Raw genomic sequence first — 12,994 nt, 5'->3', positions numbered from 1 at the left:
GAAAAGGACATTATACATTCTTGCATATCAACCTTGCAAATAATTCTTAAATATGGGAGACACCATTGTGGCATTATTCTGCTACCCTGGCTAGCTGGGAAATAGAAATACTGAGTCCTAGTTGGGGTGTCTGGCTGGTTCAGTCAGTAAAGTGTATGACTCTTGATCTTTGGGTTGTGAGTTCGAGCCCCACACTGGGTGTAGAGATTACTTCTTAAGAAATAAAAAATAAAAATAAAAATACTAGGGGCGGCTGGGTGGCTCAGTCGGTTAAGTGTCCAACTCTTGATTTCAGCTCAGGTCATGATTTCAGGGTTGTAAGATGGAGCCCCTCATTGGGTTCCCTGCTCAGTGAGGAGTCTGATTGAGATGCTCTCTCTTCACTTCCCTCTGGCCCCCAAGTATGCATACTCTGTCTCTAAAATAATAAAACTTTAAAAGTGTGGGTGGGGGAGCGCCTGGGTGACTCAGTCAGTTAAACGTCTGTCTTCAGCTCAGGTTATGATCTCAGGGTCCAGGGATCCAGCCCTATGTCAGGCTTCCCTGCTCAGCAGGGAGTCTGCTTCTCCCTCTCCCTCTGGCCCTCCTTCCTGCTCGTGCTTTCTTTCTCATAAACAAATAAAATCTTTAAAAAAATTATTATAGGGGTTCCTGGGTGGCTCAGTGGGTTAAGCCTCTCCTTCCTCTCAGGTAATGATCCCAGGGTCCTGGGATCGAGCCCCACGTTGGGCTCTCCACTCAGCAGGGAGCCTGCTTCCCCCTCTCTCTCCGCCTGCCTCTCTGCCTACTTGTGATCTCTCTCTCTCTCTGTCAAATAAATAAATAAAAAATCTTTTAAAAAACATTATTATAGCTAGAACCGAGCATTAAATTACCCATAACTCTTTACTAAAGCTTACAAATAGTGTATTTTTTACCATGTGTGAAAAAGAAGCCTCTATCTTTTTAGAACTATGTACAATAAAACTAACCATTTAGTAAGAAAGTAAACCACCCAATTACAGCATTTCCCTGCATGAACTGAAATTTGGGTACGCAACTATACTTACTGTATAAAATATGTATTATAAACTTAACCACTTTTTTTTTTAAAGATTTTATTTATTTATTTGACAAAGATTACAAGCAGGCAGAGAGAGAGGAAGGGAAGCAGGCTCCCTGCTGAGCAGAGAGCCAAATGCGGGCTCATCCCAAGACCCTGGGATCATGACCTGAGCTGAAGGCAGAGACTTTAACCCACTGAGCCACCCAGGTGCCCGGAAACCTGACCACTTTTAATCTGCTACCCACTACACTCTTGGAAATAGAAAAATACAATTCAAAAGTAGGTCTATAAACTTCCTGCTCCTATTTCTCAGGTCTGATAAAATTATTTCACATTCCAGAGATTTTTGTTTTAAACAGAAAAAACATACCTCTTTGCCCTCCTTAAATAATTTATTTGCTTCATGGGCTGCAGCTGCCACCTGTTGGCTCTTGAGCTGGCTAAGTTTGCTGTCTGGATTCCGTAGTCTGGTGATAATTCGAGTTGACCCAGATGCCCCTCTTCCAGCTCCAGAAGACTCACTTATTTCCCCATTAGATTTCTCTGATTTGAAATCACCTGTTATCAGATGAAAAGCCAAAAGTAATTGCTAACAGTAAGTTATTTATAACAACATCTTATCCAAAATGCTTATCTCATTCACATCTAAGATCCAGAAAGTACACAAGAAGTCCTTGAATAGCCAAAGCAAATATATTAATTCTTAAAGGTTTTACTTAAAAAACTTTACTGTGAATCACTCATTATTTTGCAGAAAATTCAAACATGCCAGGTTATCTGTTTCAAAGCTCATCTCTGAGAAAACATGAAGGGCTACTACAAATGTATAAGCAACAACATCATAACTCAAAATGCACTCTAATAAAACATTGCCTTATATATTCAATATGGATCCTATACAAAAAGTAAAGGGTATAATTAATTTTAGAAAAATTTCCATTGAACCTGTTTAAATACCTAATGGTTTAAAGCTTATAAACATAAATGCCAAGTGAATTTTCACCTAAGGAACCTAGAATTATCTGTGTATGCAAGGAATTATACATGTGAAATCAACTAAATTAGTTTTTTTATTATAATAAAGACCTCTCATTTTCATAACAACTTAATTTTTTAAAGTGACAAACTGCACCACCAAAGGACAATTACTGCTTTGCCATGAATCTCACTTTGGCTGAAAATTTCTCTACATTCTTAAAATTGTCATAACGCTATCTAATTTCCACTGGCCAGATAGTTGAACAAGATTTCTCTGTTTAATTTAAACCTCTTTAAAATGAAGAATAGTATGTCACTGTCAAATGAAAGGCCAAACATAAAATTTATTATATATTATAAAGATGGTATTTTGAGTAGGGAGAAAAAATTAGATTGAGGAAACTGGCTATTTTGAAAAATATAAAAGACAATTCAGGAAACATTTCTTAATTTTATCTGACCAACACCCTTTCTTTCCTTTGGGAAGATGCTTTTCCTCCACTATAATCATGAGTCAATGAGGGCTACAAATCAAGATATCCTACCATATTGGGTGAACAACGTGATCCAGCTTAGCCAGATAGAGCACATCACTGCCTGGCCACAGGGACTGTCCCAGATCTGGCCAAGCCATTCTGCATCCTACTCTTAATTTTTAAAATCTGGAGATGGAAAAAGGGTCTTGTTTTTTTCTTTTTAAAGTTAAGTTTATTTATTATTTATTTAAGTAATCTCTACACCCAGCATGGGGCTTGAACTCACAACCCCAACACCAAGGGTTGTATGCTCTTCCAACTGAGCCAGCCAGGTGCCCTTTTGGTTTTTGTGTTAGTGAACAAAAAGAGTATAAATTAGAGGCTGTCTACTTTTTATCCCACAACATGGGAAAAAACTTTTAATAATACAAGACAATAAGCTCATCATGGGGACAAGCGGGGGTGAGGGGAGGGTATGGGTATAAGAGAAAGACCTGTGATAACCTCATTTGGCACCCAGGTCTAATAATGCACCTGAAGCTGTCTGTCACTACCTCTAGACTTCCCAATCTAGAATTCCCAAATGAACCAATAAAATTCTCTTTTTTTATTTTAAGGGAGTCTAATAGATTTCTGTCACTTACAACCAAAAAATTCTAAATAATTCATAGCATTTTAAGATTTCTGACCCCAAAATACGGCACTGACTGAATCAAGATAGGTTAAGGGATATCAGGGGTTTTTCCATCCCAACCTGGAAAGCTAGAAACCTTCAATTTGTGACAGAAAAGCAATTAGACTATTGACAATTTTCTCTTGTGTCTCAGACCACGAGTCTACCCATGCTTAAATTTTATGCCAAGATACTGAAGTATGGTGGCTACTACATGGGACCATCTATATGGCCCTACAATAAAGACTTTTGGGACAGCATCTGACCTAAGCTGGACTTTCTAAAAGCAGAAAGGGAAGGCACAGTTTAAAAGCCCTTCAATTTAGAGCCAATCATCCAGTACAGCTGGGAGTCAATCCTTTGACACTTGCTAAGGTGTTTTATTTTGAAGTTTATTTATTTACTTAAATAATCTCTACCCTCAACGTGGGGCTCGAACTCATGACCCAGAGATCAAGAGTTGCATGCTCTTTTGACTGAGCCACTCAGGCACCCTGACACTTGCTAAGTTTAGTAAAATAAGGGAAAAGAGGCAGAAAATTCATCCTTAGAGGAAAGACCTAAAAGGGCCAGAAAGGGAACAAGGCTTATCTAACACCCCCTGCCCAAAGGCCACATTCCTCCTATTATTAAGGAGTGAATCACTGCCATGCAGTCTGGAGGCAGAGTACAGAGCTGCTTTACTCCAGCCCCTACAGCTCATTGTTTAAGGATGGCAGGAGGCAGAATTCTGCCTAAGCAGGACTTTATTCACCTGAAGGCTAGGAAACTGGGTCTGCAAAGCAGACCAACAGAACAAGTAGAGGGGCTTTACCCTCAGAGACCCTAAGCAGAGTTTCTGGGTACTGGGGATTAGGCTGGGTACCCAGGCAATCTATGAAGGAATCCTACAGCCAGATCCCCAGCAACCCATCCCTGACAACAGCCAGCAGGAACTAAGCTGCTAAAGCAGAATGGCCTCCAGGGATCTTCCTATATACTTCTCACATTTCACCCACAGCCATCCTCCCAAAAAAACAAGGGCAGCCAGACATATCAAAAAACACCCTCCACTATCAAGATAACAAGTGTGACAGGCAGTTGCATTCATAATTTGGCTCATGGATTGTGAGAATGAGAGAAGCTATATCCAGACCTAATCAGAAATAATACACAATACACAGAAATTCTAACGTTATAAATACCAGAGGTAATTTTGGGAAGTTTTTGAAAAAACCTCCAGTTGTGGGTGAGATCTTTACACTGAGTTAGGCAGAAGCATTTTTGAATTTAGGTAAATAATGTTTGTGCTGAGCTACCAAAGGGTGTAACTGTGGGGGTATTTGTTTCCTATCTCTGCAGCATTCCTCTTTCTTTGGAAAACCATTCCTACCCACTTCAATCATAAACTTTTGCTGGAGCCATCAATTATAATACCTTGCCTGCCCTGGCCACAGGGGTGGGAACAATATGTCCAAGATAGGCCACTCAAATTCCTTCCTCAAGGACTTTTGATTTGGAGCAGGAGAGGGGCCTTGCCTTTGGGTCACAGACCTTGGAAAGATAGGAATACAAACCGCTGATGCCATCTTCCCTGCCACTTGGAAAAAGCCTGTCTGCATTAGGAGAGAAGGAAGTTAACACACAAACATATGCACATCAGAAGGTGGAGAGAAAGAGAGGAAGACAGAAAAGCTTTGATACCTGGGGGTCCAGTTATGCCTCATGATTGTCTGGACTTCCCAATTACATGAGCTAGTTAATTCCCCTTTTCACTTAAGCTAGTTTAAGCTGGTTTGGTAGCTTGCGACTGAAAACAAGTTCTAATTAAAACAGATCTCCATCTCCTACCATACACAAAATTATACAGCAGAATTAAAAACAAAGTTATACAGTATTATGTGAAATTACTGTAAAACATATGTATGTGCTTGGGATAGGATCTTCCTTAGTAAGACACAAAATCCAGACAAACCCTAAAGAAAAAGATTAATAAATTTAACTATATAAAAATGTAAAAATTTCTGTATAACAAGATTAACAGGAAGAGTTAAAACAAGCAATGACTGTATAATTATATACATAAAAACAAAAGATAACAGCCATAATACATAAAGCATTCCTAAGACTCATCAAGAAAAACTATCAAAATGCAACAGGAAAAAATGAGCAAAAGATATGAATAAGCAATTCAGTGGAAGTTCAACAAACACATCAAGAGAAACTAAACCACATTAGTAAGCAGAGATATGCAAATTTTTAAATGAAATACTTTTCATCATTAGCAAAAAAGAGACTGATGTTGAATTTAGGTGAGAGTATGAAAAAACAGGTATGTAAATTATTGGTATAAATCCTTTTTAATGTACAACTAAGCAGCAGTTGTCGCTATTTTAAAAATGTACCTACCATTTGACCCAGCAATTCCACTTACTGTTCCTACAGTGCCAGAAATACTTGCATAAGAAATACTTGCATAAGTACACAGACTTATATGCTGAGGATGTTTAAAAAAAAAAAAAAAAAAAGGCACCACTATAAAAACTGTTAGCAGCCTGTATGTCCACTAACAGAGAAATGGTAATGAATTAATGTTCATCCATACTGTGGAGTACCATGCAGCAGTTTAAAAAAAAAAATGAATGACTTCAATTTATATCATGAGAAGATCCCCTACATACATTACTGAGTGAAAAAAAGCAAGATGCAGAACAATGCATGCAGAATGATTCCATTTATGTTAAAAAAAAAAATTAAAAAAAAAAAAAAACTTTTGGTAAACATACATACATTAATGTAACCACATGGAGAAAGACAGAAAATGTTACACACCAAATTGTTGACAGTGGTTACCTTTGGGGAGGGGGTACTAAAAAGATTTGTTTCTTCCTGTGCATTTGCATTTTTTAAAATAAAAACAATGACAAGTGCTACTTGTGTTCAAAAAAAGAAAAAAAAAGGAAAAGAAAATCTAAGTCTTCCCACCCCATCAAACTTCTATTTAAAAAATTAAAAATCAAAAAAATTAAAAAGTTCGCTTTAATGGATGAAGTGTATTCTTACCTATCTCTTCTTGAATAGAGACAGGTGTATGAGACTCTCTTTCTCCATTTTCAGGCTCATCAGCTGCCTTAGCAGATTCACTCTGGGAAGAATTAAGTTCACTGCTGCTGTTACTGTTTTCCAGATTAGGCTGGATGGAGGTAGTGGTAGCACTAGTGTTACTGCTGTCACATGTCTTGTTAGGTTCTTCTAGAAAAATAGAATATCTGATTTTTAGATTAGAAATCACATGAAAAATAACTACTTTGTCAGAAGACATTTAACTGTTTGAGGACTGCATTACAGAGCTAGAATTTAAAAAGAAAAGCTGCTGATGTATGAAGAACACAATGTCTGAGATCTATAAGCAACACCCTGTGAGTTATTTTTGAAGTCTCTCGGTCTACCAACTCAGACTCTTATCATCTTAGTCTCTACGCAAGGCCGACAATCTTTCAGAAACCCCAAAGCTGAAGAAGAATAATAAAGTGATATAATTATCCCACAAAATGTAGCAGTGGTTTTGAGACAATCCCTCAAAATCTGAAATTTATACTCTCCCTTCCAAAAAGTAGTCAAACAGTATTAGAAATAGCATTAAACTGGATTATTTATCTCTAAGATTTTCTGCTTGAATCTGTGCTCCCAAATTAACTAGAAGGTAATGCTGAAGTCATTGTAAATTTTAAGAACAATTTAATAGTTATCACTAAGAAAACTTAGCAATCACTAAGTAATCACTAAGAATACTTAGTGATAGCTAAGTATATCCCTGAAAGTATATAAAAATGAACACGACCATTAACTGAAAGCCTAGGTTTTTCCATGGGAGTTCAGAAATTAAGGGCCTCCTTCCTTCTGTATTTCATTTTGTCACTAAGATGTTCTTTAAATCACCTAAGTTAAAAAGTGGTTGGCGGTATATCACAAAGGCTATCCCTAATGTATAATGAGCTCCTATTTTTTTTTTTTAAGGAAAAAAGTCTCAATAACCTGATAGAAAAATAAAAAAATCTGCAAGAAGTCACAAAGAAATGAAAATGGTCTTTAAAGATTTGGGAAAATGCTAATTCAAACCAAAAGAAATGCAAAGTAGAACTATATGGAGCTTCCCAGCTATGTGGCTGGCAAAAATCCAAGACTCACAATACGCTCAGGTAAAGAGGCAATTTGTTAATAGGCACTCCCACACAATACAGCAGGAGTGAAAAATGGGGCAAAGTGGATAAAAAGGAACTGACAATATATCCACACATGCACTCCCAACCTACTAATCCCATGTCCTAAAATCTATCCCAAAATACACTGGTAAAAATACTAAATTTTTTATTTATAGAGCTATTCATCGTAGAATTATTTTTAATGGCAAAAGACCTAAACAAAAGGCCCGTCAATGGGGGCACTCACTGAATAAAAGGTGATATACACAATGAGATATCATGCACCCTAACAAGGACTGGGGAGATCACCAGATCCACACATGAATGATTAAATGTAAAAAGCGCAGAAGCAGTTACAGTATCTTAGCTTCTGTGTAAGAAGGGGAGAGAAATATAAATTTGTAGGCAGATTTTGACTTTATTAACCAAAATTTTAAAACACTGGAAAAATAAGCAAAAATTAACAAATGTGGCTACCTATGAGGGAAGGAAAGGAAATGATTACCTAGAGAGAAAGGATGGATATGAAAACTCTCTGTATACAGTTACAGCGTGATTTTGGAATCATGTAGATGTTTTACATTCTTCTAAAAATTAAAATTAGAAATGTAATCCCTAAAAACTAAAAACTGAAACAAATTAACCTATTTGTAAATCAAGTTGTTGGGATAACCACACAGAGAAAAAAATTATTTTAAGTGACTTTCGAACACAGTATTTTGACTGTATGTCCTTACTAGAAATATGGCATAAGGATGAATAAAGAACTATAAAAATCATCTCAAATGCTATTCAGTAGTCTGTCAGCAGTAATATTGGTATTACAAAACTACTATAATATATAAGATCATTTCTTATTAATGTACACCAAGATGTTAATAAGATATATATTAATGATATATTGTTATTAACGACATCTGTATCAGGACAAAGCAAATGTGTAATTAAGTTACTACTCTGCTAGGGACTAAAGTTTTCAGTGTCAGGGAAGAGATACAAGTTTAAAACCAAGGGGGGGAAAAAAGAGAGAACAAGAAAAAACAGAACACCCAAGTATACAATCCTCAATCTGAATCTGAAATGTCAATATGAACTGATGATCTTTTTCTTTTCAAAAATACATATTTCCTAATACCACCTACCAAAAAAGCCTAAAGGCAATGACGGCCCGAGAGCAGTAAATACCTCAGCCCAGATTGTGGTCTCTAAATATTGTTCCCCACTAAAAAAGAACCAGGACTTCTTGGAGGAATGACTGATTCCAGGTCTGGGGTAGGAAATAGGTAAGATAAGCCTCATACATCTTACTTTGTCAAAAAGCAGGAAAGCTATCTAAGACTACCAGGGTCATGGAAAAAGGACTCAAAAGCCAACATGAGGGGCTTATGCTGGTCAATATAAGCAAAATGAATAACTACCACTGACTAAAACAAACTGAATACATAAAGACCCATGAGTTCAAATGGATATTTAAAATGAGAAAGCCACGCTCCTGTATAGAAGTCCCTAACTCATGAATCAACACTGAAAGTAACTGGACACCAACTACTGATTCTGAAAAATAATCCAGCATTTATTCCTGCTCTACCTAAATTTCAAGTATTCAAACAGTCTCAGCTAACGAGGGAAAATTCTTCACAGAATTCCAGTTAAACAAATTCAGAAAAAAGACAGAATTAAAAACCACCACATTATAATCTCCAAATAAGTAACTGATCCTGAAATGATCATCAATGAATGAGAGGTTAACAGGAAACTTTACAATGTCACTACCTGAACTCACTGATCAACTTCAGCATTTATAAAGGCAGACCATAAAAAGACATCACAAGCCTTTTGATGCTTTATAATATGAAGTACCCAGCACAAAGTTATGGAATATTCTTGCCAAAAATAGTTAAAAATGATTTTAATCAAGATTTTAGAATAAACTGAAGAACACTAAGAGGAAGGGAACAGACAAATCCCAAATGTAGGATATCCCATAGCAAGATACACTCTGATTCTTCAACAAGTCAACAGTATACAGAGGAAAAATGTCGGAGACGGTGAGAATACTGTAGACGAAGAGACTCAAGAGATATAAAATCAACTGTCATGTCATATCGGAACCTTATCTGGAGTTACTACAAACACAACAAATGTAAAAAAAAAAACCTTTTTTTAAGAGAGCAAATTTTAAATAATAGAACAGTAGAAGATATTAAGGAATTGCTATCAATTTTATTAAAATGACAATGTAATTATGTAAGAAAATGTTCATATTTTTCTTATTTTTTAGAGATGTATGTAAGATTGATATAACCCGATGTCTGGGATTTGCTTTAAAATACTGCAGTAGGAAAAGAACCCAAAATCATATTAACCAGAAAGGGGAAAAAAAAACCCACAACACCTGTGGTATAGCTGCACAGAGGAATATTACAATGCAATTAGCAATATACAATGTTATATTACTACTATAATATAAAGTGAAAAACTGAAGTTCCAAAAAGTCACACTTAACACAATACACTGAAAAATACATATTTAACACTATACACTCGTAATAAAGTTTAAAACTAAAAAGAGAAATACATAGTTTTAAGAAAATCATGTAAATCAACTCAGTGAAGCAAAAGCATGTGAATTATATATCACTTTGACCTCCAGTATCAACAGTCTTGATTCTACTGTGTATCCCTTATAAAAACAAAAGAAGAGGTTAGTGAACACAGGATTCAGAGTGACAACTACTTCAGGTAGGGCAGAAGGAGGCAGGGGATGAACTTGGGGAGGTGATTAAAGATGCAGGTTAGTATCAAAGCAGGACTTAGCTTTTTATCTGGGTGACAAGTTCCTAGGTGTTTAGTTTCATTATTAAGTAATTTAAAGCCTGAATGAATAAGGGGATACTATGCAATGACCAATGATGAGTATTATTAACTAAGGACTGTGATTTATCTGACAATGTACACCTAGAATCAAAGAGGAAAAGATTTTTTGAGCCAAAAAAAGAAAAAACAAGGAGTTAAAAAAAATGGGTAAAGCAAGTATGACAAATCTTGATAATTCTTTTTTACGTATTAGATATATGGTAATGTGGGTGTGGTCATTATACTATTCTCTTAACTTTTATGTATGTTTGAAAATGTCTCTAGTATAAAAATTTTTTATGAAGGATTTCAAAATGCCAAATTTAGCATCTGACAGCTATAAACCAGTAATAAAATCAACTAACTCAGAAAAATCTGAACAAAAGTCTCTCACAAATAATATCAAATTCTTCTCTAACCATTCTTTTCACAGCTCTAAGATCTGTATTTGTGAAGTATAGTAGTCCTAATGTATAATGGTCGGTCTAAATATCATCTTATCAATATATATGATATATATAAAATAATATATATAAAGATAATATATAAATAATAATATATGAAGATATCCCCTCATGATCTCAGAGTGCACTGTCCCATAGAATAAGAAAAATTCTAGACCAGCCCACCAAAACTTTTTTTAGCATATAATATACTCCAAGTATGGTAAACTAAGAAAATTCTGGGATAGGAACTTAAAGAGATTCTGACCATACACATCTTAAAATACTTTAGAGAAAGTGTTTTCTGCTATTGGGGAGATAACAGTACTTCATACAAGAACAGGCAATCAATCCCTTACCAGGTATTCTCATCTAAAAAAGCCAATAACCCACTGAAAGCAAACCGAATTCAGATTGTATCCATTTAAACTCTCAAGGCAATAATAAACTACAGACTACCACAAATTCATAAAACATAGCTTTTTTTTGTTCGTTCATCCAAAGTAAATCTGTCTTAAGTGGAAAACAGCGTTTTCCTCCACTTCAGTTTAGAAGAGTGATTTTGGTTGTTGGTTTTTGCTTTTTTTTCTAAAGTAGGCTCCACGCCCAGTGTGGAGCACAAGGCACAGCTCGAACTCATGAACTTGAGATCAAGACCTGAGCTGAGATCCAAAGTCAAATGCTTAACCTACAGAGCCACCCAGACACCCTGGCTGTTGTTGTTGTTTTAAATAATTGTTCTAGGGGAGCCTGGCTGGCTCAGTCAAAAGACCAGGTGACTCCTGTTCTTGGGGCCATGGGACTAAGCCCCACACTGGGTGTAGAAATTACTATAAATAAATAAAGAAAGAAGCGAACTTTAAATAATTGTTCTACAATTCTTCACTTCTTTACTTCATTTGGCTATAGGTTAAGGAAATCTGAAGCAGTTGCTTCAAAATACCACCAAGAAGGTATCACCTACCAAGAGGTACATCTTAAACTTAAAGTCCAAATTTCTAGCCATGTGGCAAATATTATGGGTTTTGGCATTTACAATACTATTTTCATTAGACATGACAAACACTGTCAATGAATCAATTATAGGGTAAGTTTTATGGTTATCCCTCAAACCAAAATTACATGTAGATCTTGATCTTCAACTTCTGAACAGTAACACCAAAACCTAAAAAACAAAATTCTAAGCAAAAAAACTACAAAGGAGAAAAGTAATTTTTCTATCTGGTTAAAAGGGGAATTTTTTTAAAGGAAAAAATTGAGGTAAAATAGCTAATCAGAATGTATACAACTAGAAACTAAAACCAAACCTACTAAAAAGGATAAGAAAGAAAAGATTATTTAACTGCAGAAGCTCAAAAGCTTACAGATCAACTCAGTGAGGCTAATACACTGGTTTAGCATCTACTACCAACAGCCTCCTATCAACTGAATTTCCCTTAAAAAAAAAAAAAAAGGATTTTATTCATTCATTTGAGAGAGAGTGCATGAGCACGAGCTGGAGGGGCAAAGGGAGAAAGAGAAGCAGGCTCCCCATGGAGCAGAGTGCCCAATGCAGGCCTTGATCCCAGCACCCCGGGATCACGACCTGGGCTGAAGAAGATGCTTAACTGACTGAGCCACCCAGGCACCCCCACCGAATTTCCCTTGTAGTAAAATTCAAAACTAAAGCAAAGTGCCTATCTTTTAAGGTGTCATTATCCCCAAAAGTTAATAGTTTAAATCAATATGTTCCTTTAGTTTAACTTTATAGCAGTTAGAGTTTCAGAATGTCCATGGAAACATTTTCAAAACAATTATATGGAAATGAAGCCAGTTTTATCTACTGCTGATATGTTCTTTAATCCCAGGCATTAAATCTGGAGGCATCAACTTAAAACAAATGCTGTCTGCATTGTTTGAATAAAAACTCTCAAGAGCGGATTTGACTTTAAGATGCTGGCAAGTCATGTGTCCTTTTCTCCACTTTTAAATTTAAAACTTGACATTCTGGTACAAAAAGGTTCTAATCTAAAATCCAGAACAAAAGTGTAATTCTGAAACTAAGCCTCTTATTAATTACAAAGAAGTAATACTAAACAGCATACTTGCTACATGGGGATGTTTTTGGCAACATAACCATTTTCATGAACTGAAGTGAAATGTCTGGAACACAGATGCAAGAAAAAAATCTAATAGGTATATTAAAAGATTAGTATTTTTAAGTGATGGCTAATAACCTTCCCCAAAATATGGCCCAACTTTTCAGTTTAATCAATCTTTCCGACATAAAAATCTTTCTGATCACTGCTCATACCCCATATGAATTCACATCTGCATGTTTTTTCTCATGTTCTCACTCCCATA

The 12,994-nt window shown here is 35.9% G+C and overlaps 1 protein-coding gene across 1 annotated transcript in view; it reads right to left on the bottom strand.

Moving 5' to 3' along the window:
- Window positions 1-12,994, bottom strand: part of BPTF (bromodomain PHD finger transcription factor) — a 156,291-nt gene that overhangs the window by 69,579 nt on the left and 73,718 nt on the right. Inside the window, 2 exon segments of the mRNA XM_032870811.1 lie at window positions 1,416-1,603; window positions 6,215-6,403. Coding sequence (XP_032726702.1) covers window positions 1,416-1,603; window positions 6,215-6,403 — 377 coding nt within the window.

This window comes from Lontra canadensis, unplaced genomic scaffold (assembly GCF_010015895.1).
Source record: "Lontra canadensis isolate GAN:19392208 unplaced genomic scaffold, GSC_riverotter_1.0 scaffold41, whole genome shotgun sequence".
NCBI classification, from domain to species: Eukaryota; Metazoa; Chordata; class Mammalia; order Carnivora; family Mustelidae; genus Lontra; species Lontra canadensis.
Note: the sequence above shows the minus strand (reverse complement) of the source record. Positions and strands in the feature narration are given on the sequence as shown.